The sequence below is a fragment of the Terrapene carolina genome, unplaced genomic scaffold (genome assembly GCF_002925995.2).
Source record: "Terrapene carolina triunguis isolate 2854851 unplaced genomic scaffold, T_m_triunguis-2.0 Scaffold66, whole genome shotgun sequence".
NCBI classification, from domain to species: Eukaryota; Metazoa; Chordata; order Testudines; family Emydidae; genus Terrapene; species Terrapene triunguis.
Genome location: NW_020664417.1, coordinates 30,851,320 through 30,878,428, shown reverse-complemented (window position 1 = coordinate 30,878,428; position 27,109 = coordinate 30,851,320). Strand labels below are relative to the sequence as shown.

General features: G+C 41.8%; 1 protein-coding gene across 1 annotated transcript in view; it reads right to left on the bottom strand.

Moving 5' to 3' along the window:
- CPE (carboxypeptidase E) overlaps window positions 1-26,794 on the bottom strand; it is a 93,688-nt gene extending 66,894 nt beyond the window's left edge. The window contains exon 1 of the mRNA XM_024218923.3: window positions 26,453-26,794. Coding sequence (XP_024074691.1) covers window positions 26,453-26,756 — 304 coding nt within the window. The 5' untranslated portion in view covers window positions 26,757-26,794. The remainder of the gene's footprint in view (window positions 1-26,452) is intronic.
- Between the last annotated feature and the right edge of the window lie 315 nt (window positions 26,795-27,109).

Sequence of the window (27,109 nt, the reverse complement as noted above, 5' to 3'; positions counted from 1 at the left end):
CCCCCCCCCCCCCCCCCCGCAGCAGCTCCCCCCGGGCCCGGGGAGCCATGCGGCAGTTCCCCGCCCCAGCTCACCTCTGCTCCGCCTTCTCCCCGAGCACGCCGTCACCATTCCACTTCTCCCGCCTCCCAGGCTTGCGGCGCCAATCAGCTGTTTGGCACTGCAAGCCTGGGAGGGAGAGAAGCAGAGCCAGGCGGCGTGCTCAGGGGAGGAGGGAAGCAGAGGTGAGCTGGGGCGGGGAGTTCCCCTGCATGCTGCCCCCCCTTACTTGCTGCAGGCAGCCCTCCCCGCACCCCTCTGCCCCAGCTCCCTCCGCCTAAATGCCGACGACGACCAGGGCGGCCGAAGATCCGGCCGCCGCAGTCACCACCGAAGGACCCGAAATGCCGCCCCCCAAATGCTAGCGCCCTAGGCGACCACCTAGGTCACCTAATGGGTTGCATTGGCCCTGCTAGCACATTGCTGTTTCCTAAAACTCACTGTTTCAGTGGGTGCATAGTAGGTATGGCTTGGATACCTCATATTCTCACTGCCTTCAGTGTGATTAGGGAGGCTTCTATTAGGGTACTTACTAAAATAACAGATTCCGGAATGTTATAAACTGCTGTAATCATCTGAACAGCAGTTGTTGTTATTCTGTCTATTTCCAGTATGTACCTTAATGTACAGGTGTGATTTTTCTTTGCTCAGAGATCTGAATAGAGCCTTTAATAACAGAACTATTACTGACTGTATTTCTTGGCTGCCTTGTCCAGCATTTTTCATGTACACTTCCTTCTAAAATGCTCACTCAGAGCTGAGTTTCCTCAGAATCCACTAATGAGCCTCCTTAGAGAAAAGGTGCATTCTGCTCTAAACTACAATGTTAAAAATTGATTATTTATTAGCTCGCTTCTTTCTGGTTCTAAACTATAGTTATAGCTTCCTTTTAGATAGCAGAATTCTTGATAAAGGGCCTGGACTTTTCCTCCATTCCACACCATCTACTGCAGCATGGAAGACTGGCTGAAACAGAAATCAGGGCCTGCTCTGATAAGTCTGTAGAATCTGCAGCAATGCTTATAACTTGTTCTTTTCAATCTCTTCTGCTTCTTCTCCATTGTCCCAACTTTTCTGCATTTTGGAGAGGCTTCTTTATGAACAAGAGGAGAAAGGGTAAAAGAGGAGTTATGAAAGAGCAATGGAGATGGAGGAAAAAATGGGAGGAACAAACAGAATAGAAATATTCTAATTACTTTTAAAAGTTAAACCTTCCTTCCCATGAATAAATGCATACAGAACAGTGGCTTCCAGTCTGCACAACACTTAATTTAAAAATGGAACTGGGAGTGCATAAAGGTCACACCCTAGATTTTTGACAGCAGTAGTAGCTGAGGTCTATTCAAGTCAATGGTCATGTAATTAACATGTTATATTTGCACAGACTGGGGAGTAGAGCCCTGTGCGGATACAAATTTACATCCACGGATGCGGATATAAATCAGCATCCGTGGAGGTGCAGGGCTCTACCAGGAACCACAGCGGCGAAAGGAGCAGCATATCGGGGTGCTGCTCCCAGGAGCCAGTGCACCGTGCTGGCCAGCCCCGCCCACTGAGGCAGGCACCAGGCTCACCAGCAGCTGTCCCTGGTCATGCTTGTGTGTTCAAGCAACTGTCTGGGAGTGTGCGAGGAGTCCCTTCCATGCAGTGGTCTGCATCTCCTGTCTGGGGCGTGCAAGGCACTTGAACACACGGGCATGACCAGGGACAGCTGCTGGTGAGCCTGGTGCCCACTGGGCGGGGTGAGGGGACGGGGCTGAAGGCAGTACAGTCATGCTGGAGGCACTGGCTCCTGGGAGCGGCACTCCGATGTGTTGCTCCTTTCGCCGCTGCTGTTCCCGGTAGAGCAGAGACTGATTTGTATCTGCGGACAGGGCCGGATTAACCTTTTGTGCCCCGGCGCCAAACATATCTGTGGGCCCCTATGTAGTCACTGTGGGCTCCGAGTGTGGGCCTGGTGTGGTAGTGCCATTGGTGCCATAGTATACCCGGTACTGAATCTCAGACATTTCTCATTTTGATCAGACACCTCTACATGATTATATGCATTGCCATACACAGCTCCCTCAGCCCTCAGTTTTTCTCAAACCCATGTGGGTTTACCAGTGTTCACAGTGAGTAGAACTTTCATAGTGATCAGGGAAACTCCCCACAGATTTATCTCCTTCCTCATTCAGACCTTCTATAGCCATGTCTCCAGTACCACCCTATGTCACCAGTCACTGCATGTGGTCCTAGTCTCAGCTCAAAGTTCTAAAGCCTGCAGATACCTGATCAATTCTGACAAATCCCTCCCTCACCACCCATCCTGCCATTTGAGCAAGCCACCTGCAAACACCATTTCCCCAAAGTGAGGACTTAGCCCTTGGGAATCTGAAGACACCAGCCGTTCTCCCTCTGCTCCCATCTACATGCTAGTCTACTACCTGATCACCACTACCTCTCGGATTTTTTGATAAAATGCTTTTTGAGGAAAAAACCTACCTAAAGATAGTTTTAAGTAAGATACATCATAGGTCAAAGATATCTCATCATGGAATAGGGATTATAAATTCTAATTCTATAGTATGAGACAATATACTCATGTAATGTTTAAGAAAAGTTTTGTAAATGAGTTCCAATAGTTCATGGATTAGGGACCCAATTTTATGGGGTTCCAGGGGCTTCTGTATAGATTATTTAGGTTAATCTTTCTATCTACCCAATGGGACTCAGTGCTCAGTGTAGAAGATACCATTAGAGATGCTTAGTTTTTCAGTTCTCAATCTGTCAATTTGTCTCCAGAGATAACATGCTTGTTAACAGCAAAAATGTTTTTAAATAAATAAATAAATAAATATAGAGGTGAGAAATAACAGACCTCAACCCTATTGTCCCTCTGCAAATTTGTGTACACAGAGTCAATCCCTTACCTCTCTCTAAAAGTGCAAAGTTTCAAAAAGTTCAATGAATACAAGATTGTTGGGAGCGAAATAGATCTGGACAAGGAGAAGAAGTCTGGAGATAAATGTGAGAAGGGAGGGACAGGCAGTAGAAACAAAAGTGAAACTGTTTCAGCAGCGTATTCTAGAAGTCTTGAGGCCTTTCTGAGTGTAGCCTTCATTGATTTGAGCTCTACCATACCATTCTCTCACTAAAAGGGAAAACCTATAACGGCAGCAGGCCATAAGAGAGGCTCAGTTTGGGAATATTTTAATGAAGTTCCTCTACCTGTGGGTAAGGCAGGCATGAGTGCAAAATGCAAACAGTGCAACAAAGAAATGCAAGGCCTGGTTGCCTGAATGAAACACCATCATGAGAAGTGTTCCTTCTCAGGAGGAAGCTGCATTGAAGATGATGAAAGGAACATGTCTGAACATGCAGGATCTTCAGGTTGGTAAACTCTTTTATTTCATACTACTTTCTTAAGGACTGCCTGTCTTCCTTCTGGACAATTCTTGAATTCACCTCTACCCCCAATATAATGCGGTCCGCTAGAATGCGAATTCAGATATAACGCAGTAAAGCAGCGCTCCGGGGGACGGGGCTGCTTTACCTTGTTATATACAAATTCGTGTTACCGCAAGCAGTTCCTCTGCGCCCGCCTGTTACTTGCTGCAGCCCTCCCCAGGGCCCCCCCTGCCCCAGCTCACCTCCGCTCCACCTCTTCCCACGAGTGCGCCGCAGCTCCGCTTCTCCTCCCTCCCAGGCTTGCTGCGCCAATCAGCTGTTTGGCGCGGCAAGCCTGGGAGGGAGGAGAAGCGAAGCTGCGGCGCACTCGTGGGAGGAGGTGGAGCGGTGAGCTGGGGCAAGGGGGCTGCAGCAAGTAAGGGAGGGGGCGCAGAGGAACCGCTCCCCGCCCCAGCTCACTGCTCCGCCTCCTCCTCCTCCCATGAGCACGCCGCTCAGCTCCGCTTCTTCTCCCTCCCAGGCTTGCCGTGCCAAACAGCTGATTGGCGCGGCAAGCCTGAGAGGGAGGTGGGAGAAGCGGAGCTGCAGCGCACTCGTGGGAGGAGGCGGAACGGAGTTGAGCTGGGGCGGAGGGGCCCTGGGGAGGGCCGCAGCAAGTAACGGGGGGCGCAGAGGAACCACTTCCCACACCAGCTCATCTCCGCCTCCTCCCCTGAGCGCGCCGCTGCCGCTCTGCCGCTCTGCTTCTTCCCCCCCGCCCCCTTTCCAGGCTTATCGGGCCAAACAGCTGATTGGCACGGCAAGCCTGGAAGGGAGGGAGAAGCGGAGCGGCAGCGGCACGCTCAGGGAGGAGGCAGAGAGGAGGTGAGCTGGGGCGAGGAGCGGTTCCTCTCCCTACCCCGATATAACGCGGTCTCACCTGTAACACGGTGAGATTTTTTGGCTCCTGAGGACCGCATTATATCAGGATAGAGGTGTAGTTGTTACTCTATGGTACTAGCATTTTAGATGCAGTTGTGATTTTAAAAAAATACATAGCTGAAATAGGCAGATCTTCCTTTCACCTTTAAAGTAGTACTGAGTGTCAGTGAATGCAATGAGTAATACTAAATGAGCAGTATGGTAATACTAATTAAATAACTGCATTGGCTTATTTTGTTTAGGAGGATCCATCCTCAACATACAGGATTCTGAAAACGATCCACCTTCAAAATCACCATCATTTTCTATAATTTCAGAGTTATCTGCCAATGATAGTGTTTCAGTCACATCATGTATGTCACATAGTCACAGTATATCACCTGTAGCAAAAAGAAAAAAAAAATCTCCATCATCCAGAAACAACCATAGATAAGTTTGTGATAAGAACCAGCAGATTACAAAAAGAGGTAATTGATGAAAAAATTGCCCAGTTTGTTTATGCAACAAACTCTCCTTTCCGTATGATTGAGAACCCACACTTCATTAACATGGTTCAGTCATTAAGACCAGGATACAGTCCACCCAACAGAGCAGATGTCGCAGGCAAATTGCTGGATAAAGTGTATGAAAGAAAACTTGAGCATTGTGCAAAAGGTCTAGAGGGTAAAATGGTTAACCTGGGTCTTGATGGGTGGAGCAATGTCCACAATGATCCTGTTGTATGTGCTCGTGTGACAACAGAAGAAGGGAATGTCTTCCTTACAGAAACAATTGATACATGAGGAAATGCACACACAGTAGAACACTTACTGCTACTTCTTGTAAAAGCTATAACAAACTTTGGGGGGAAAAATTCAAATGTCCAGTACGAAGCTTGGTCACGGACAATGCCGCAAATCTATCCAAAATGAGAAGAAATTATTTAGAAGAGAGTCCCAAGCTAATAACATACGGTTGCAATGCTCATTTGATGCACCTCCTAGCCAAAGACTTCAGTGTTCCAGAAATAAAGGCTAATGTTGTTGAAATTGCAAAATACTTCTGTAACAACCACTTTGCAGCAGCTGCTCTGAAAAAAGTGGGAAGAACCAAGCTAACTCTCCCACAAGACGTGCGATGGAACTCAGTAGTGGACTGTTTTGAGCACTAAATCAAGAACTGGCCTAATCTGATTACAGTTTGTGAACAAAACTATGAAAAAATAGATGGCACTGTCACAGCCAAAGTTCTCAACATTGGACTTAAGAGAAATGTTGAACACATGCTGAGTACCCTGAAACCTATTTCTGTAGCCTTGAACAAAATGCAGGGAAATAGCTGTTTTAGTGCTGAAGCTGTTGAAATTTGGAAGGAACTGATCGAAATCTTAAAAAGAGAAATATGCAATGATAGAGTTAAATTACAAGCATTAAAAAAAAGTGCTTGTCCTATTTGAGCTCCAGCTCATTTTCTTGCAAATATTCTCAATACTCTGTACCAGGGTCAAACCTTAACTGCTGAAGAAGAGGAGTTGGCTATGACATGGACACCCAACAATCATCCCTCCATAATGCTTACTATAATATACTTCAGAGTTAAGGGTGAACCATTCAAGAAATATATGTTTGCTGCTGATGTTTTAAAGAAAGTCACACCAGTAAACTGGTGGAAGTCACTTAAGCACTTGGATTCAGAGACAGGTGAAGTGATAATCTCACTTTTAACAGCAGTAGCTTCTTCTGCCGGTGTAGAAAAAATATTTTCTTCCTTTGGACTAATTCATTCCAAATTGAGAAATCATTTGGGACCTGAAAAAGCAGGAAAACTAGCTTTTCTTTTCCAGATTATGAACAAACAGGAAAATGAAGATGAAGACGACTGTGTTAGCTGCAGAAGTCAATATTTTAAGTGTCTCATGTTGACCTTGCTGACATAGTCTATTTAATTTTTGTTTTGTTTTTAATTTCATTTAACTATTTTAGTTAAAAACAATTTTAACAAAAACGAACCTGATTTTTAAAAACTTGAATCGTTTAACTAAAATGAAAAATTCATATGCTCGTTTTGTTAAAATATGTTTGCTATTGAAGAAAAAAATCCAGAATACATAATGGTGTTATTTTAGTTAAATAAAACAATTTAAATATCTGTCTGGTGGTGATCTCCTCCTAATACAGCCTGGCAAGAAAATCCTCCAAATATTAATGATTAACCTGTTCAATTGGAGATAGTTCACCTCCCAATGACTTCATAAATAGCTGCTTCAATTACCTTTGGTAAATGAAATAACCAATCATTCATTTTCTGATATAGCTGTAAAAGTAATCTGAAAAGTTTTCAAAATAAATCATTTTAAAAATGTATAGTGTACTTTCTAAAATTGAAACCTAACATCTATCTCTGAGTTGTGAAGAATATGTATTAAGGTTATAACAACCAACAAGAATGCACTTCTATGTAGAAATCCATGGTTAAATTTGAGTCTTCCTGACTAGTGATTTAAATCATGATCTAAATCATGATTTAAATCAATTCAATTTAAATCAAATCCACCCTGGCACCCCCACAATAAAAATTGTTCCAGCACCACTGACAACACTACACATATATTTACAAGGAACACTCTAGCATTTGGCCAACAATCTGCACAATATGATTTCAGTCATGACAATCAGCAATCCAAGATTATTTGCTCTAGAACTACAGCAGTTAAGTGTAAATTAAGTTCAGATAAAATATAACCTTTTGCTGTTATACACTGGAAGTCAACAATTATAATTAATATAGTAGGAATAATGCTAGGGCTGAGTTGTGAATACAATAGGGATCAAAAATGATCCTTTTTAAAGCCTTCTGACGACAAAACAGAGCACCTGTTATTATGTAAAGCATCAACAGGCTTAACTATAAGGCCTTGTATTTCAAGTGTACTTTATAATCAAAAATGATTTTGGCACTAAAGCCAAAACTTCAGCAAGAAGACTTAACAGTAAGGATTTGTGAAGTAGCTCCGAGACCCTTTTTAGTATGTAACTGCACTATTGCACACTAAGCCAAAGTGATTACCCCCTGTAAAATGCATTGAGTCAAAGTGCAAAGTAGCATTATGAAGTGTCATTGTTAATAAGTTTAGAATATGAAAATGTTTCTATCATACTATATAATGCCTCTCATATGTTCATAATCAAGACTGAAATTGGTTTCAGTACATTACAGAAGACGAAATTCTGTGTTGATTTACTCCCCCTGCAATCCTTCTTTGACATCAAGGGTGTAAATCCACACAATGTTTGGTCTTAGGAGCATATTTCAAAACTGTAATGCTTAAGCTTTCTATGGGAGCTGGTTTTATTCTAAATTTGATACCGCTTGATTCATTCATCTAATCCTACAGTCTTGGGAATAATTAAACACTATGATATAAATCACCAGGAAAAAAAAAATCAATGGAAATTCAAAAGCATCCTATGTAAATCAGTAGTGTACTATAAATATGTTTTAGGTAAATCAGCTCTTCAGAGGATTCATGCTTATTAATAGATGAATGGCATTTGGGATTTTATCTTACTTTTCTTCTTTTTAAAAGTATTTTAAAATGTTTTTCAATTCTGTAGATTCATTCCAAAAAAAAAAAATGGGCACTGATTCCTTCTTGAAAAACAGACCCCAAAGTAAGTTAATTATAGGTTATTGTTTCTTTAAAGCTAAATTGATATGCTTTACTCTAACACAGAATAACAACACTTAGCACTTTCTGGGGACTTTTCACATATAGTTCTCAAGCAAGAAAGTATCTTCCAGTGTACATTGACAAGAATTCCTATTGAAACGGGAAACGTGGCTGTAAATGCACAGGCCCCAAAGAAATGTGCAGGAGTGTGTTTGCAGTGAATATTTTAAAACGTGCATTGACTGAATATTAAACAAATCTCAGAAATTCTCTGTGCTGCTGCCTAGAACTGGCATCTCATTCTCTATCACTGAACGTGCTGTGACTTTTTAGAATATGTTTAAGGCATGAGTACTCTTTTTAAATACTTCTTTATTTTTATAAGATGCATTTTAAACATAAATCAAAACACATTGGCCAATTCTTTCTGCAACAGAACTGCACCTTTAAATACAACCAACACCAGATGGTCTCAGCATATAAAGCAGCAGGAGACAACATATTAATGCTACTCAAACAAGCAACTTGTGCTAGTAACAGACCAATGAAATCAGTCTCAGACGGCTAATCCTCTCTGTCACCATGGCAACATCTATTTCAGACAATTCTTCAATTTTCAAGTCAAATGAGCCTGCCTGCTCTAAAACTTCTCTAGCCAAGGGTCTGATGCAACCAGGTGCATTTTCATTTTGCATTGGCTACAGAATTTCATTTACTTTGATCATCACATGAAGCGCCAGGTGAAGTTTTGGTCTTTCCATCTGGTGGTTTGTTTAATTATAGGCATTTCTATGGCACTCATCAAGGTAGTACTGAGTGTTCCACAAATATACAGGGCTAGATTGTGACTTGAACTACCTGCTCATATAGGGGCTTAAGGGAGAAGAACCTCCCTTATATTCCTGTTCAGGCTATGGAGACAAGTGTTCAAAAGGAGGATGCTATGCACCTGCTAATCCCCCTCAAATAGTTGGTGGGCAGGGCGGGGCAAGGCGTGGCTCTTCTCTTTCATGCGTCAACCAATGTAGCTGAGCCAGCACAAGAGTTGTCATCATTTGCTACTAGTATAGGCCAGGAGTAAATTACTACTCCCACCCCACCACAGCAAATAAGAAGGGAATTGTGGCTCTCAGCAACGTCCCATACACAGGGCTTACAGCCAAGCCACAGATGAAAGTTCAAACCTTCCTTCGTCAGTGATATACAAATAGGCAAGTTCTTAAAAGGATACCCGTGAGTCAGGCACTAGGTCCCATTCTTCATCATTTGGATTTGTGTGCCTCTGGCCCGATTTTCAAAAGTGCTGATTATCTGCAGCTCCCATTGACATGAAATGGAATTGTGGGTGCCCAACTCATCTGAAAGTCAGGCCCTAGCGAGCATGGACCTTTTAAAATCTGCATCTAAAGGCCTGATCCTGTATTTCTCACATAGGTAAATCTCCCATTAAAGAAAGAGAGTTTTGCCTGAGTAAGGAGTACAAGTTTGGATCCTAGATTCACCTGAATTTTACATATGTTCCTAGAGCTGTTTTTCTAGCACTAGCATTATGACCAAAAAACAGAATTGGCCAAAATCAGTAAGTGCTTTCTGCTTTTCCTGTCGAAAAAATTAAAAAGTTTAAAAAGTTTAAAAAACTTAAAGAATTTTTAAAATTCTTCATTACAAAAGATAAATGTGCTGTGAAGATGCAGTTCATGCCTGTGAACCAGTGCAATGTATAACTCAGTGTGGGCTTCTATTCCTTTATGAAGGGGTCATTCAAGTTACATGATTTACATCTAGAAACTTCCTGAAAGAAACATCCAACAATTCATACTTGTTACTTATCAGTCATTAACGTGAGGTGAAAGTTATTAACATTTAAAATCTTTTGCCCTCTTTTCTATTTTTTCAACATTAATTTTATTTTTAGAGTAAAAATATTCAATTATTTTTGTTTTACATCTTTTTTGAGGGGGTGGAGTGACTAGAGAACTTATCTGAAGAAGGGATGGTTAAAGTCACAAATTAGTGTTACAGGATCACATTTAGATATAGAAAATCATATAAGGACATAAAAGTTCATACTCCTGCAAAGACATATCTGCCAAAGAAAATGTATCAAATATTAAACTGTGACCTCATTAAATCTTAGCCAAAGGGCCCAAATCTCACCAGATCAAACAACTTCTTTCTATCTGGCTTTAATACAGATCTGCACCTACAGCATCTGATGAGTACTTAGACCATATGCACATTCTGCAATAAGAGCAAAGTCTTTATATAGTTGCAAATTAGGCATCTTATATTCCATGACAAATGATGTTTCCACATAAAAGCTGCCTCTTGGTTTATCTCAGCCTACATCTCAGGATTTAGTTTATGAGTAAACAAACAGACCAGATTAAATGTCTTGGGCCAGATTAAATAAGATTGCTAAAAAGTGACTATGATTTATACAGTTATAAAAGCCTGCCTGGCTTTGGGAAAAGATTGAACAGCACTGTTGTTGAATTAATTTTAAAACAAAGTGTACTGTCCTAAAACTGTATTTCATAGGGTTTATTATTTACAGATCTATTCTGACCATTTAGTGTTATCTACATTTACCTCTAATGAGTGGCCACATGTTGGATCAAATACTGCAGTGCTTCCTCAAACAAATGTCTTGTCATTTACCAATGACAAGATTTGGCTAGCAGAGGTACACAAAAGGAAAGGAAGGACAGAGGAAGCCTTCTCTCTATGGGCAGGGACTAGACACAGTAGCAACAGGGAGTTGAGTCAGTCTAGCACCCTTGCCAGTATTAGACATCTCAAAGAGGTGAGGCAAAGCCCCATCCTCAATCTCCTACACCAGCCATAGGATGGCAAAGCTCCCACTCCACAATGCACACCTCCAGTAACCCTAGAGGCATTCTGGGTAAATCAGCTCATATGTTTGGGATTATTGATCCTGCAGACACTCTTAACCCCCACCCACACATCCACAGTATGTCAGTACTTATTCATCATATAGATTTGTCATAAGAGCTAACAATGATTTATGTTGTTTTCACTGCAAAAAAATACCTACAAACCCTGCTACCATTCTATTTTCTGGGCTCAGTACTGTCCAGGTCTCAAGCCCTTCAAGTCCCCACTGTCTTCTAGTAGATGTCCTCACTCAACCCACAATACTATGAAGTAGGTTACCAGAGATTGGGAATGAAATCCTACTCCCACTGAATTTAATGGGAATTTTACCATCAACTTCAAAGGGGCAAGGATTTCATCCCAGGAACTTGTTTCAAAATGAATACATCCTTTTCACTAATGCCCAGTACTTCTAATCATCATATTGATTAACTGAATTGGCAGCCTTAAGTTACACACTTTTCTTTTCACTTCTTTTTCTTGATTCCACATACATTTGGTAGCTACAATCCCCTTTCCCACTGTACTCCATCTTCCCCATTGTATATCTTTAGAAATACCTTTGTTAGAGCTCTATCGTGCCATGCATGTCAGAATTTTGTTTAAAGAGATCCTGCTAAGAAAAAGGACATTGGATATAAGATTAAGAATTTACCATATAGAGAAAGTATCGTACATGGTTTATTAGTAGCATGCAGCCCAAAGCAAGCACATAAAGCAATATTATTTGTTTCTTTACCTCACCACAAATGTGTTGCATGACTATATGTGTAGTGCCAAATTTCCAGACTGGGTTGCCTGGCTTAACTTGGGCTCCATTTTTGCAGACACAAACTTGTACCCCGCTTTTTCATGCCAGCAAAAACAAGGGCCAGACTTTCAGGCATTGGCCTCGTGTCTCATCACATGCCTTAATTAAAGTATCAAGAAACTGATCAAGTAATTATGGAATACAGAACTGCTCCTGGATAAAAGGAATTAATTTTTATAGCAGTAAATTTCTCACATAAGGAAAATTAACACAATAGCAAGATCATATTCTGTGAAACACATAACTGTATTCTGCTGCTTTTCATCAAGTGCTTCATGATGCCTTAGAAAATCATCACACTTTATAAAACTCATGCTACTAATGACCTAGAGTTCACATTAGTCTAACCACCGTACAACACCAGGTTTGTTCTGACTGTCCAGCTCAATGACACAACAGGCTTGCCTTTTGTTTTTTGTTAGAAATTCCTAATGAATTCTGCAGATATGGAGGTAGTGATAACTGTATCACCCCTGAGAAACCAAGTCAACATAATCAACTCTTTCAAAAACCATCTGACTATCAATAGCAGATTCTGAACAAAGAACTCAGAGTTCTCCATAATATGCTAGGGCCTAGACCTGATTTTTATGAATTCTCTAGCAAAATCCCCACTGGAGTCAATGGTGCAAAGTAATGCCCTTTATGGAGATCTGGGCACTGATTCTTGGCTACAGTCTGTCCCCCCTTCATGCAGCAAAGTAAAGGGGCTGTAAAATGGTTGGATTCAGCCCCTGAGAAATACGCCAGCCTAGGGGCTTCCCAAGTAGCATACAGAGCTGCCAATATGGCTCTATGATCCCTTTTTCATTATGATAAAAACTGAGGTAATTAAACACCTTGACCAGAAGTATAACTTGGGAATAAAAATACTAGGCCCTGATCCTGCAAAAACTTATGTGCAGGCCTAACCTTACACATGGTGAATAGATCCACTGACTTCAATGGAACTACCCCTAGTACATACAGTTAAGCACGTGTGTAAGTCTTTGCACAATCAGAGTCCTAAATTGCTCACTTTGGTTGAAACTCTGCACACAAATATGCCTTTCATGGCCCCTGGATTTGAGTGGGAGTTCTGCAAGTCCATCCCAGCACACAGTTTGGCTCTTGAAATTATCATGTGTTCTACATACTTCTGTTTTTAATTGAACTTTAAAAGTGCTCTTACACTACAAACAATAAAACTTTTGGATGAATTCACAAATGTTTAAAAACAAAGTAAAATAATGCTTAGCAATGTCTAGCTCTTTCCCTTTCCTTGATGGGCTGTTGTGAGGAGAGCATTACTGAAAGTACCCCCACACATACACTTTTTGTTCTGATAAAACTGTTTTCCCTTTTTGTTTGAAGGAAAATGCCTCTAAATTTACAAAACTTTCTAAATATGTAATTTTTTTTCAAAAAGCAATTAAGTTGGCATTTCTTACAAAATTAAACTACATTCATCACCTCGCTCACAGGGGTACTGGAACAATTTGTATAGCTCGGGTGCTGAGAGGCATTGACCCAAACTGTAAACCCTGTATATGATGGAAACCACTTCAAGCCAGGGGGTGCGGCAGCACCCCCACCACCTCTAGTTCCAGCACCTATGCTCACTCAATACATAGAATCATAGAACTGGAAGGGACCTTGAGAGGTCATCTAGTTCAGTCCCCTGCACTCAAGGCAGGACTAAGTATTACCTAGACCATTTCTGACAGGTGTTTGTCCAACCTGCTCTTAAAAATCTCCAATGATGGAGATTCTACAACCTCCCTAGGCAATTTATTCCAGTGCTTAACCACTCTGGTAGTTAGGAAGTTTTTCCTAATGTCCAACCTAAACCGGCCTTGCTGCAATTTAAGCCCATTGCTTCTTGTCCTATCCTCAGAGATTAAGAAGAACAATTTTTATCCCTCCTCCTTGTAACAACCTTTTATGTACTTGAAAACTGTTATCACGTCCCCTCTCAGTCTTCTGTTTTCCAGACTAAACAAACCCAATTTTTTCAACCTTCCATCATAGGTCATGTTTTCTAGACCTTTAATCATTTTTGTTGCTCTTCTCTGGACTTTCTCCAATTTGTCCACCTCTTTCCTGAAATGTGGCACCCAGAACTGGACACAATACTACAGTTGAGGCCTAATCAATGCGGAGTAGAGTAGAAGAATTACTTCTTGTGTTTTGCTTACAATATTCCTGCTAATACATCCCAGAATGATGTTTGCTTTTTTTGCAACCGTGTTACACTTTTGACTCATATTTAGCTTGTGATCCACTATGACCCCCAGATCCCTTTCCACAGTACTCCTTCCTAGGCAGTCATTTCTCATTTTGTATGTGTGCGACTGATTGTTCCTTCCTAAGTGGAGTACTTTGCATTTGTCCTTATTGAATTTCATCCTATTTACTTTAGACCATTTATCCAGTTTGTTCAGATCATTTTGAACTTTAATCCTATCTTCCAAAGCACTTGCAACCCCTCCCAGCTTGGTATTGTCCGCAAACTTTATAAGTGTACTCTCTATGCCATTATCTAAATCATTGATGAAGATATTGAACAGAACCAGGCACAGAACCAATCCCTGCAGGACCCCACTTGTTATGCCCTTCCAGAATGACTGTGAACCACTAATAACCTCTCTGGGAATGATTGTCAAACCAGTTATGCACCCACCTTATAGTAGCTCCATCTAGGTTGTATTTCCCTAGTTTGTTTATGAGAAGGTCATGCGAGACAGTATCAAAAGCCTTACAAAAGTCAAGATATACCACATCTACCGCTTCCCCCCATCCACAAGGCTTGTTACCCTGTCAAAGAAAGCTATTAGGTTGGTTTGACATTATTTGTTCTTGACAAATCCTTGCTGACTGTTATTTATCATCTTATTATCTTCTAGGTGCAAACTGATTGCTTAATTATTTGCTCCATTATCTTTCCGGGTACAGAAGTTAATATGACTAGTCTGTAATTCCCCGGGTTGTCCTTATTTCACTTTTTATAGATGGGCACTGTATTTGCCCTTTTCAGTCTTCTGGAATATCCCCCATCTTCCATGACTTTTTAAAGATAATTGCTAATGGCTCAGATATCTCCTCAGTCAGCTCCTTGAATATTCTAGGATGCATTCAGGCCCTGGTGATTTGAAGACATCTAACTTATTTTTGACTTGTTCTTTCCCTATTTTAGACTCTGATCCTACGTCATTTTCACTGGCATTGACTATGTTAGACGTCCAATCGCCACCAACCTTCTTGGTGAAAACTGAAACAAAGACGTCATTAAGCACCTCTGCCATTTCCATATTTTCTGTTATTATCTTTCCCTCCTCATTTATATTCATCCTTTGTAATTTGACCGAGTTTCCACTTTTTGTAGGACTCTTTTTCGAGTTTTAGATCATTGAAGATCTCCTGGCTAAGCCAGGGTGGTCTTTGCCATACTTCCTATCTTTCCTATGCAGTGGGATAGTTTGCTCTTGTGCCCTTAATAATGTCTGTTTGAAAAACTGCCAGCTGTCTTCAATTGTTTTTCCCCTTAGGCCTGGTCTACACTACGACTTTAATTCGGATTTAGCTGCGTTAATCCGAATTAACCCTTCACCCGTCCACACTACAGAGCCAGTTAATTCGAATTAAAGGGCACTTAAAATCGATTTCTGTACTCCACCTCGACGAGCGGAGTAGCGCCTAAATCGATTTTGTTAATTCGAATTAGGGTTAGTGTGGCCGCACACCACCGAATTACTGTGGTTAAAGTAATGGGGTAGTGTGGCCGCACACCACCGAATTAATGTGGTTAAAAAACGAATTAATGTGCTTAGGGTGGCCGCGCACAATCGAATTTATACAACCTGTTTCCCAAATTCGAATTATCTAAATTCGGATTAATCCTGTAGTGTAGACATTAGACTTGCTTCCCATGGGATTTTGCCTACCTAACTCCCTGAGTTTGCTAACATGGTGGCAGTCATCTTACTGCATAAACAATATAAATTATTTTGCTACTAAGTTCAATAGGAGAAACAGAGCAGTCTGGATATTTTGTTTTTAAGCAAGTTAGAATCTGTCCTGATTATTTCCCCCAATGTAGAATGGTCTTTCCTTTAAGCATATCTGGTTTAGTCATAGAGTTTAATGCCAGAAAGGACTACCAGATCGTCTAGTACAGGGATCAGCAACCTTTCAGAAGCAGTGTGCCGAGTCTTCATTTATTCACTCTAATTTAAGGTTTTGCGTGCCAGTAATATATTTTAATGTTTTTAGAAGGTCTCTTTCTATAAGATATAACTAAACTATTGTTGTATGTAAAGTAAATAAGGTTTTTAAAATGTTTAACAAGCTTCATTTAAAATTAAAATAAAATGTCGAGCCCCCCGGACCGGTGGCCAGGACCCGGGCAGTGTGAGTGCCACTGAAACTCAGCTCGCGTGCCGCCTTCGGCATGCATGCCATAGGTTGCCTACCCCTGGTCTAGTATGACCTCCTCTATATCATAGGCCACCAGCACCACCCAGCCAGCCCCACACTAAGCCAACAACCAGAACTAGATGAAAGCCCCCAGCAGCCAAATTATTGACAGAGAACGGGACCGGTGGTAAGGCACGCCAATGCCCGAGGACCCTGCAATCAGGGCTGTCCCTAGCTATTCTGGGGCCCTACGAAGCCCCCCCATGGGGGGGCAGGTCTCTGCAGGGGAGGAGCGGGGAGGAGCTGGCTTGGGGGGCAGGAGGGAACCAACCCACAGCACTCACTGGCGGCGCGGCTGGGGCCGGTTCTGCACTTCCCGCCGCCAGTGAGTGTAGACCCGGCCATGCTACTGAGCTCAGGGGAGTGGGGGTGGGGCTGGGGCAGAGCAGGGGTGGGAAGAGGCGGGGCTGGGGTGGGACGGGGGCGGAGCAGGGCGGGGGCCCTGGGGAAGAGCCAGAGCAGGATCTGGAGCAGCACACAGCTGCGCAGGGCACCAGGAAATTTGGTACCCACATTTTCTGGTGCCCTACGCAGCTGCATACTTTGTGTATGGGTAAGGACGGCCCTGCCTGCAATGGCAAGGAATTAATTAAATGAGACATGCCCAGATGATCCTACTAAGTGACCCTTTCCCACAAGCTGCAGAGGAAGATGAAAACTCCCAACGTCCCCAATAATCTGATCTGGGGGAGAATTCCTTCCCAATGCCACATATGGGGACCAGTTTTCTTCATAGGCAGATGATGTTTAGGAGTTTTAAAAGAAGACAAATAATATGCCCCAACAAATCTAGTGTTCCTTCAACTCCATCCCTCCGCCTCCCCTTCCATCTACCATACACTTAAAGCTTTCCTTAGCTACCTCTCTCCTTTCACCAACTAACCCTAACTACGTCTAAGATTTCCAAAGGGATCCACACCTCCATTTGAAATTGTTTAGGGGTCCACAAACAAAAAAAGGTTGAAACCACTGATCTAGAGATTTCAGGCAGGAAACATGGATGAAGGATTGTGCTGAGCTACACAGAAAAGGGGACTGAAGCTGGAGGCGCACAAAAACTTTAGGTAAGGGCTGCATATTGCTATCTGACTACAGAGAAAACAAAAACAAAGATATATATGGAAAAAAATAATTCAGTACAGAGTACAACTTATCTAAAAGGAACATTCAGAATGACCTGTTTCCTCTTATTGGAAGTGAATTTCTTTCTTCCTGTCCTAATTTGTCATCAGGCAGAAAGACTGGGTCCTCCATGGAATAGCAAGGCTGCTGCCATGTGTCACACATTCCTGCAGCCCAACTGAGATCCTATGCATCCAGCTGAGAGAACGGAATGGCCAAGAATTGCTGCAAGCAACTAGGATGGTGCCTACTAAGCAAGCAACACGGCAGCCATATTTTTCTCATCTCACTGCTCCTCCTGCTGGATGTGAGTATGGGAAAAGCAGCAAGCCCCAGGAAGGGAAGGAGGCAGCAGGAGCAAGCTGAAGAGTTGGCAGAAGGTAAAGGGTCACTATTGGCCCCATCCGTTTTCAGGCATCCACCTACCTACCCCAGCTATGACTACAGCTGCCAAATTCTGTGCTGCTTCATGACTTACCCTCACCACTGTTTGGTGCAAGAAGTGCTGATCATAAACGGAAGTTTATTGTTATATGCAAATTTTAAAATATGCAAATTATCTCATTAAATAATTTGTACTAAATGTTTCAGATGAGGCTGCTCAAAATTTGACACCAACAGAACTGGAATAACTAAACCTCAACAAGTGTTACTAAAACATTATGGGGCAGATTGTGATTGTGTGGAAATATCCATGTAAGAGCTTGGAAACTCTGCATTTCCCATTTTGGAGTGAACTCCACACTTCTCTGTTGCAGGGAGGTTGTTCTTTCATTGAAGAAACCAGGAATCTGGCTCACAAACCCTGCAGATCTCAAGAGATCCATGTACATTATGGAATCTGCTAAGGATATATTGCCATCCCACACTAGTTCTGGGATCCATTAAAACCATGCTGCTGGGAACTCTTCTCGCCAATACTTGCCCCAGGACTCCCCAGTTTACTCAGTTGTGCCAGCACAGAGGCGGTTTCACAGGAAAATTAATACAGCTGCTGGTTGTTCCCCTGAGGCCACAGACTAGCCCTCCTCATTTTCAACTCCCTCACAATGAACAAATTCTCTGGACCTGCAGAGTGCTCTGCAGGGGTGGGTGGGAAAGAGAAGAGGACTTCCACAGAGATAGTAACCTTCTCCTTTCCACACAAACAAAGGAGATCTGGGTGCAGATCCTTGGGTATGATCTGGGCCTGTATTATTGTAGGATTTTATTTCTATAAAGACAAATCTCCAGGTTAATTGGGAACTACAGATGCTCAGCACCTCCCAGGCTTTGGTTGATTTTTTTTCCCCCCAGACAATTCTGGTGCTTTCTTTTAAATGAGAATGAGACTGGATATTTTTGGCAGTGGTACCATTTTCAGAGCGTGTGTGTCCGTATGACAACAAAAATGTTTGTTTGCCTTGGAATTATTTTCAGTGAAAGTAGGGAAGAATGGGGGGGGGGGGGGAAACAGTGTCCCAGTTCAGAAGAGGGAAGATCAGCACTAAGAAACAGGAAGGTGGAAAGAGTCACTGTGGGAGATGTTGGCTGAAGGCTGGCACATGTTTTAAGAGGATTGCAAATGATGAGGTGCTATAGAAGGACAAACTGAACGACAAATTACAGAGAAAATATGGAGTAATTTGGTGACTCTGTAGCACTTCTTATACTCAAGATACGTCCAAGTATTTTCTTTGTGTTCCTGTCTTTATTGTATTTGTAATTTCCCCGGCTTTACAGTGCACTTTGAGAAATATAACCTCAGTTTCCACCATCGGTGCTCTTGCATATAGGAGACTGGCCCCATGTTCTCCATGACCTCTCTGCAGCAAGATGATGCTAAACACTATCACTTAACAAAAAGTGTTGTCTATTTAAACATTAAAGATATAATAAAATGAGCCTCTCTCTAATGTCCAGTGTTAAAAACAAGTCACTTGCCATATTCAATTTGCATTAATGCTTCACCAAAACAGGAGATAATAATAGATCTTATCAAATAACACATGGGATTTCTATTTCTAGATGGAGAGAGACTGACAGAGACAGAAACAGAAAGGAACAAAATACTATACAATGAAGTGCAATTAACTGTAAACAATAAGGCTATAAATAATAATATCTGATGTTCTGATGACTTCATGGTAACCAAGAAAATGAGGCTTAAGTGGTTTCTATTGTCAACATTAGCTTAAAATGATGTATTCATTATTGCCTAATTCAAAGTTTTCCTGTAAGATGTTTTATACACTTCAGATCAATTCAGTCAAGATTTTAAGAAGTATTTTAATTAAATTCACAGGTGGGATCCTAGTCCCTTCTAGAGCTGAGTGAATCATGGTAATTTCGAAAAGTCAGAAAAAAAAAATAATTCCAGATTGGACTGAAAACAAAAATTGTCCAAAATTTTTGTGTATCAAAAACATTTAAAAAATCATTTTGAGTTCAGTTAAATGAACTATTTTGTTCAATGTGGACCATTTTTAAATATTTTTCTATTTTAAAAAAATAAAACATTAAAGGAAATTTTGAAACAAAATGTCACTTCAAACCAAAAAACTGAAAATTTTCATTTTGAAAATGTTGAAAGGACATATTTTGATTTTTTTTTAAATGGGGGAGCTGGGAGATTTAAATGAACAATTTGTGGAATCTTCATGAATTTGCAAAACATTTTGGTGTTGCTGAACCTGACATAAATTTTGCCCAGATCTAGCCCCTGCCTTGGTACATATACACCACTCCGGCAGTGGATAGCAGCTTTAAACAGGTTAAATGGGCCAAAGGAGAATTTCCTCAGTTCAGGAGCAGCATAAAGCCAATTTAAGTGCCCTCTCAAAAAGCCCCAAAGTAGGTGTGGGCCTAGAAGTAGAAGATGGTGGACCAGGGGATTCCTGGCTGCCGCCCAGCCCAGAGGCAGCCAGGGGAAAGGCTCCCATAAATTAAAATAGGCTGCTTTAATTTATGCTGGATGCATTTTAGCCCCCACAGCAGCACATATGGCACAAAGATAGCAAAAAGCCACCTTCCACACACATACCCCACCTCCGTTCCTCCTGTGCTACATCTCTTAGGAGACACAGCACAGAATATTACTCATACAGTGTGCTAAAGATCATTCTGTCCTCCCCCATATTTGCTTGTTTTTTGTATGATAAAACTTATCACCATTTTTCTAAAATTTGTGTAGAGTCTTTTAAACTTACAAACTGATTTAAAATAATTATGAAATGGGCCGTTATGAAGCAGTAAAATTCTAATGTCACAGGCAATTTTGCCAAGTAATCTATCACTCACGATCAACTTTACAATCTTTGGGAGAAAAGGTTGTATTTTCTGCTGATGTCACAGTTGTGAAATAGACTCTCTGATGACATCTTAAGCATCGGGTATGTGCTTTTTTGCTGGCTGGCAGTAGCTTTATTTGCTCTGTTTGTTAAAATATATTGTAGGCCTGATTTTTAGTCCAGCTTGAAAGAGGCTTCTCTTTTTTTGTACCTAAAATTTTGCAGGTGCAAATAACTATAGTGCCCACATTTAGGTTTTGTTATTTAGGATCAAGACTGCCAAAAAATGGATGCCAAAAGTTAGACTCCTAATCCACATTTAAGCACCTATACGCAATCTGCTGGTTGCTAAGCACTTCTGAAAAAATCAGGCCACTTATTTACACACAGAGACACCTTTGCCCCAGCCTACTCATTTTCTCAGGTGCACTAAGCAGAGCAATAAGGTACAGAGCTAGTTCCCGTTCCTGCACTTTCTTGTTCCTTCCTCGGGCAAAATTCATGTTGAAATCACTAAAAGCTTTGCCTCAGTGAGGACTAGGATCAGGAGATTAATGGTTGAGAAACAATGGAAATAGGTTTTGATTACTTATTAACTTAAATTTTAGTCACAAAATGCTGTAGTAATATATTATTAGTTAACTGTACAAGTTATGGTTACAGGGCCCAGAAACCTATTCTCTTGGATGATATGGATCTGATCCTGCTCTCATTGAAATCAGTGGCAAAATTCCCATTGACTTCAATGGTGCAACATCAGCCTCTCTATATCATTGCTATTACCAGATAAAATCTTCTGCATAGGATTTGACTATCCCCAGTCACAAAGATTCCATCTGCATCTATTGTGTTTGTCCCCTTGGAGATCATATTTCCAGAGGCTAAGCCAGGTGCGCCACCAGCTTTTTTGCTGCCCTCGGCGGCGGAAGGTCCCGCCCCCGAAATACCGACGACGACCGGGGCAGCCGAAGATCCGGCCGCCACGGTTGCCACCCCCCCAAATGTTAGCGCCCTGGGCAACCGCCTAGGTCACCTAATGGGTTGCACCGGCCCTGGGCTAAGCCCATTGGTTTTCTTTTTAAACTGAAGGGAAACCCTGTAAAATCCTTAGAACAATACGCAAATTTATCCTGCAACTGAATTACAGCAAAATACTGTTAGGTTTTTTTGTTTGTTAGTTTAATTAATAAACAGAATGCTTTTTTCATACACAAGATGGAGAGAGTACATACAATCATTAAAGAAAAAGCAATGCCATACTTTTTCTTTTCACCTTGCCTCCTTTAGCCTCTCAACCAAGGCCCTCTATATAATAAAATAATGAGGTACCCTTCACACACACCTTTCATCTGAAGATCTCAAAGCATTTTACAAAAAAGAGGAAAGAAACATTGCATGAAACCGTAGCCCTTTTGAAGTCACTGGGAGTTTTGTCATTGACTTCAATGGGGCCAGATTTTCACCTGTTATCCCCCATCACAGTAATATTCAGTTATTTATTGTCAGCTTCCCTGATAGTTTCAGGCATACTATATCACCAACCATTGCCCCAGAATTTCCCACACCTCACTACCTACTGTCCCATCTTCACTTTTACCATTTTTAGCAAGAAGTTGGAGAAAGTTGTCTTTTCTCACCTAACCAATTCTCCCAAAACAATGTCCTTGATCATTTCTAGACTGGGTTCAGCTTCCACCACCTTAACAGCAATAAAACTGCCCTTCTAGATCAATGGTTTGCTTTCAGCTGACTCTGGTTCCTTCTCCATCTCCTTTAGCATACTGCTGTATTTGATACTACCAATGTTGACTCCCCTCTCTATCTGAAACTCTTTGTTAGAGTTCCAGGAATTTTCATCTCCTGGTTTTACTTCTCCTTATTCAGCCATGCCTTTTCTGACAGTTGCATTGGGCTCTAATCTCCTGTTTGAGTTCTGTAGTACTCAAAAAGGAACTGCCACCATCAAAAGTACATTTATTTCCCTTTTAGTCAGAATCCAGTCTCATGGTCATGGATCACAAGAGAATCACAGAAAAACATTTCACCCTAAATTGCTTACGTTGTATAGTATTCAGGATTGCACAAAATGCAACACATTCTGCTAGTGCTTAATTCACAATCAGAAACTTTTGGCAAAGTAAAACCTGGCATTCTCCTACCTTTAACATTTAGCAGATCTATGGGAACAGTTCAAAAAAAGTCATTCTTGTTTTCTAGTGCATAATCTGTGTTTTTTTTAAAGGATTGCCAAGATACTTCCTACACTTATGCAAGAAACCAGATTTGTTTCTAAAGAGCCATTCTTGTTTCTAATGTGCATATTATGGGTTTTAAAAAAACCTCTTAATTTATTTTTATCCCAGCAAATATGAGGTCTTAAAGAATCATTCCAGTTGCTTGAGTAATTTAATACATGCTTACATAAATGTCCTTTCCATTTTTCACATGTTTTCTTATATTGCACCTAAATTAAATTGTTTCCTTTCCATGAATAATTCCTTAAAACCACAGGTTGATGCACATGCTTATGCACATTGTGCCTGTGTGCATATATTGATGCCTGTATTTACATGACATCTGCCTGCTGATGTGTGTTTATATATAAAAAATTTGACAAAGATTATGGTTTGCCAGGTGTCCAGTTTTCAACAGAACACCCAGTCAAAAAGGGACCCTCCCCAGCCCAGTGCAAATGAGCGAGTGAGTGAGAGTGGAGGAGAGCGAGGCGACGGGGGGGGGGGGGGGGGGGGGAGCGAGGGGAGGGGGGGGGGGGACGGGACGGGACGGAGTGAGCAGGGTGGGGCCTCAAAGAAGGGGCGGGGCAAGGGTGTTCGGTTTTGTGCCATTAGAAAGTTGGCAACCAACCTTTTGGTTCAGCTTCACACAATAAATCAAAGGGTGTCCTGTTTTGTGCTTCTTTATTCCTTCACAGTCATTAAAACCAACAACACAAATAGATTCTGTACAGCTTTTACTTATAAAAAGATGCTACTTTTGCAACTCAAGGGTATAATCAGAGTTTCTTTAAGAAATGTGAACTTCCTGAAGTATGCACCCAGACAGAAAATGTTTGTATTGCTGCAGCAGCTGACTGGATAATTCAAAGGGTAGCCTAGCATTCTTATCAGGTCTCTACAGTTATCAGCTCTCTGCAGATCACTGCCCTATTGGCCACTATGTTTAAAAAAAAAAAAATGACTCAGGGTATTTTTATTGTAAGGACAGGCTGGATCACAACTCCGAAGTGTGTCACAAAATTCTGTAAATCGTAATTTAATGATAGCTTAAAATAAATCATATAGGGCCTGATCCTGCAAGCCTTAATTACATGAATAATCCTTACTCATGTGACTAGTCTTCACCCTCTAAAGAATTCAGTGGGGACTCCTGATGTAAGCAAGGATTACTCACATAGGTAAGGGTTGCAGAATCATACTCACATTTTCTGGCAGGGTTGATACAGGGCTCCACTTCTTTTGCTATATATATCACAAAGGCATACATAGGAAAATAAAAAGTGACATTGTTTACTAATCTGAAGAAAGTTTCTAGCATTTTTATTATTACTGAACACATTTCTAAAATGCCCATTAACAGTATTTAGGCAGTCAGGGTCTGATCCAAAGTCCATTGAAGTCATTAGTAGTTTATCCAATTATTTCAATGGGCTTTGGTTCGAGCCCTTAGTTACTGTATATATCCAGACACAAGATATTACTCTCTAGACATCCTAAGAAAATCCTGCAAGGTGTCAAGTGCTTCTTGAATGCAACTGAACGTAAAGGGAGCTCAGCACCTCTCAAGAGGTGCCTTAGCACCTTACAGAATCAGACCTTAAGGCTTTTATCCAACAATAAACTCTCACAGTTTAAATCCTGCTTAATCTTTAGGGAAAAAAATACACATTTTCAGCATTGGCTGCTACAGCTTGCTCGGATATGTCATATTACACATATTTGAATCAGAGGTTCTCAAATAATATGTTCAGTGTGAACATTTTAATTACAGTAAGGGGATCCTCCTATGAGGTGGTGAACATCCTCAGTGTTCATTGCAGTCATTTACAGGATCAATCCCAAAGAAAGCTCCCTATCCGTGGTCTATTAAAACATTTTTGTTAAAGGACGAAGTAAGGAACTGATATAGAGCCTGATCCTGCTTTCACTGATGTCGGTAGCAAAGCCTCCAGTGAGTTCAAAAGGGGCAGGATCAGAGCTTCCATGCAAATTATATTCTCCCATCCCACAATATGTAAAATTGTCTTTTTCTTCCTATTTTAAGTAGATTGAATGAATGCTGGATAAATACATAATAATAAAAAGCAATAACTCTCAGAAAGCCATACTAACATCTGCACATCATTCAAATATGTACATTAAATAATAATCATCAATGATACTTACCTCTTACTTTAAATATCATGCTTGCTGTCAAAATGGCCCCAAAACCAATGATAAAATACCTTAACTCACTTGCAATTTTGGTATTTATATTTCATTCCAAAACTATACTAGTGTTATCCTGTATTTACCCATTATTTTGCCTTTTTATTACATCAGATATTCTACCACCTCTCATTTTTAACATGGTTATCAATAGTCATGGTGCTGTCAAAAGCAATATAACTCCCAAAGAATGCCAGGCAGGGGTATATTACCTGAGGTCAAAAAGACAATTAAAGATAAAGCTCAAATCATGTGGGGCCTGAACCTATGGGTGCTCAGCACTCATAACTCCCATTGAAATCAGTGCTAATGTGGGTGGGCCTGCCCCCAACCTAATTAAGTCAATGGAAAGACTCCTATTGACTGCAAAGGGCTATATATCAGTCCTCAGCTGTTTAGCACCTTTCAGGGTTAGGCCTTTAAAAACACAATATTTGGAAATAAATGTTATACAAATGAGTAAACTTGCACTGATTAGAAATGCATTTTGTATATGTATAAAACCAATATACTATAAACGTCAGTTGTAATCACCTGCTGTAACTACCTCAAAAGGTAAGTACAAGTAATAACAAGGTGTTAATTTCTCTCCCCAGAATATAATTGGTGCAACTGCTAATCATTAGCTGTAACAATATGTGCTTCTACCATTCCCACAGACAACACAGCATTTTACACACTCAAAGGTGACCCAGATTTCTGCACAGACATGTTAGATTTTAAATTGTAATTTTCTTTAGGTCAGGAAATAAAGAAGGTAATTTCCTTCCAATATGGCTGAACATGGTAGTCCCTCATAAATCAGAATTAAAGGGAGATCTTTTAGCCCCGATCAGGGTCATTGTTTTCTGGGATTTCTAATATGACTTTTATTGGATGTTAATCATACAGCATTCATTTTAATGATAAAATTTAAAACATAAACAACTAATAGACTGATAGAAGCTTCCATATATTTATCCCTGCTAGCAAAGCGAAGATTTTAATAATAATGTTATTACTAGGCTTTGAACATTTAAAGCACTGTAAGTGTCATTCTATTCTGTCTATAGCACTACAAGTAACTATTATGCCTAATCTATGATTCCTATCCCCTATAAGAAATAATTGTTCAATGATTCATGTAGCCTTCCTATACTCATTACTATTTCCACAGTCCTAATATTACATGATTGCTATTGCCCTACATGTACTAATATTACTACATTCCTATTGCCTAAGAACTGCTAATTAGTATATTCTTCCTATCTCCCTACCAGGGCTAGGGATGATGCCTATCCCCCCATGGCAGCGCTAAGCCTGCCGTTATTCCCGCTGCCCTGTAAGCGATATTGACGTGATCCCCGCGGCTCTGGCAGTGCCTGTCCCTCCTCCCAGCCACGCAGGGCTAATGCTGGCTCAGGCAGAGGGGATCTCAGGGCGGAGAGGGCTGCGCAGGGTGGGTGGCAGTTACCAGGCTCGTGTCTCCCGGGGTTATCCGAAATCTCGATGACCAGCAGCTCCCTGCCCTCGAAGCTTCGCCCCACGGTGTAGATCCTGCTGATGGAGGGGCACTGCAGCCACACGGCCACCAGCGCCTCCCGCAGCTCCGGGTAGCGGTGGTACTCGAAGGAGATGCCGTCCTCCTGGCTCAGCCTCCGCCGCCGGCTCGCCCCGGCGGCAGCCTCCTGCTCAGCCGCCCCGGCGCACAGCAGCCAGCAGCAGGCACTGAGCGCCCCGCACAGCGCCAGCAGCCCCCAGCCCCTTCCCGCTGCCATCCCTCAGCCGTCTCCTGTGCCTGCTCCTCTGCAGCTGCCTCTGCGCTTTGTTCCCCTCTGTCTCCCCCTCTCCGCCTCTTCCCCGGCTGCGCTGCTCGCACCTTCCCAGCCAGCTAGACCTGAGCCAGCCAGGAAGCGGGCAAAGCCAGGAGCTCCGCAGGCTGCACTACTCTCCGCAGCGCGACGGGGAGATGCAGGAGATACCACTGCACGCAGGGAAGGAGGCAAGGGATGGAGACGCCGCATACCCTGCGGGGGTGGCGTTCACGGCATCACTCCGCTTCTTCTGGGGCAGAGACGGGGTCGGAAAGGGGATGGAGTGAATTTATGCAGGGACACCACGGGGGCAGTCA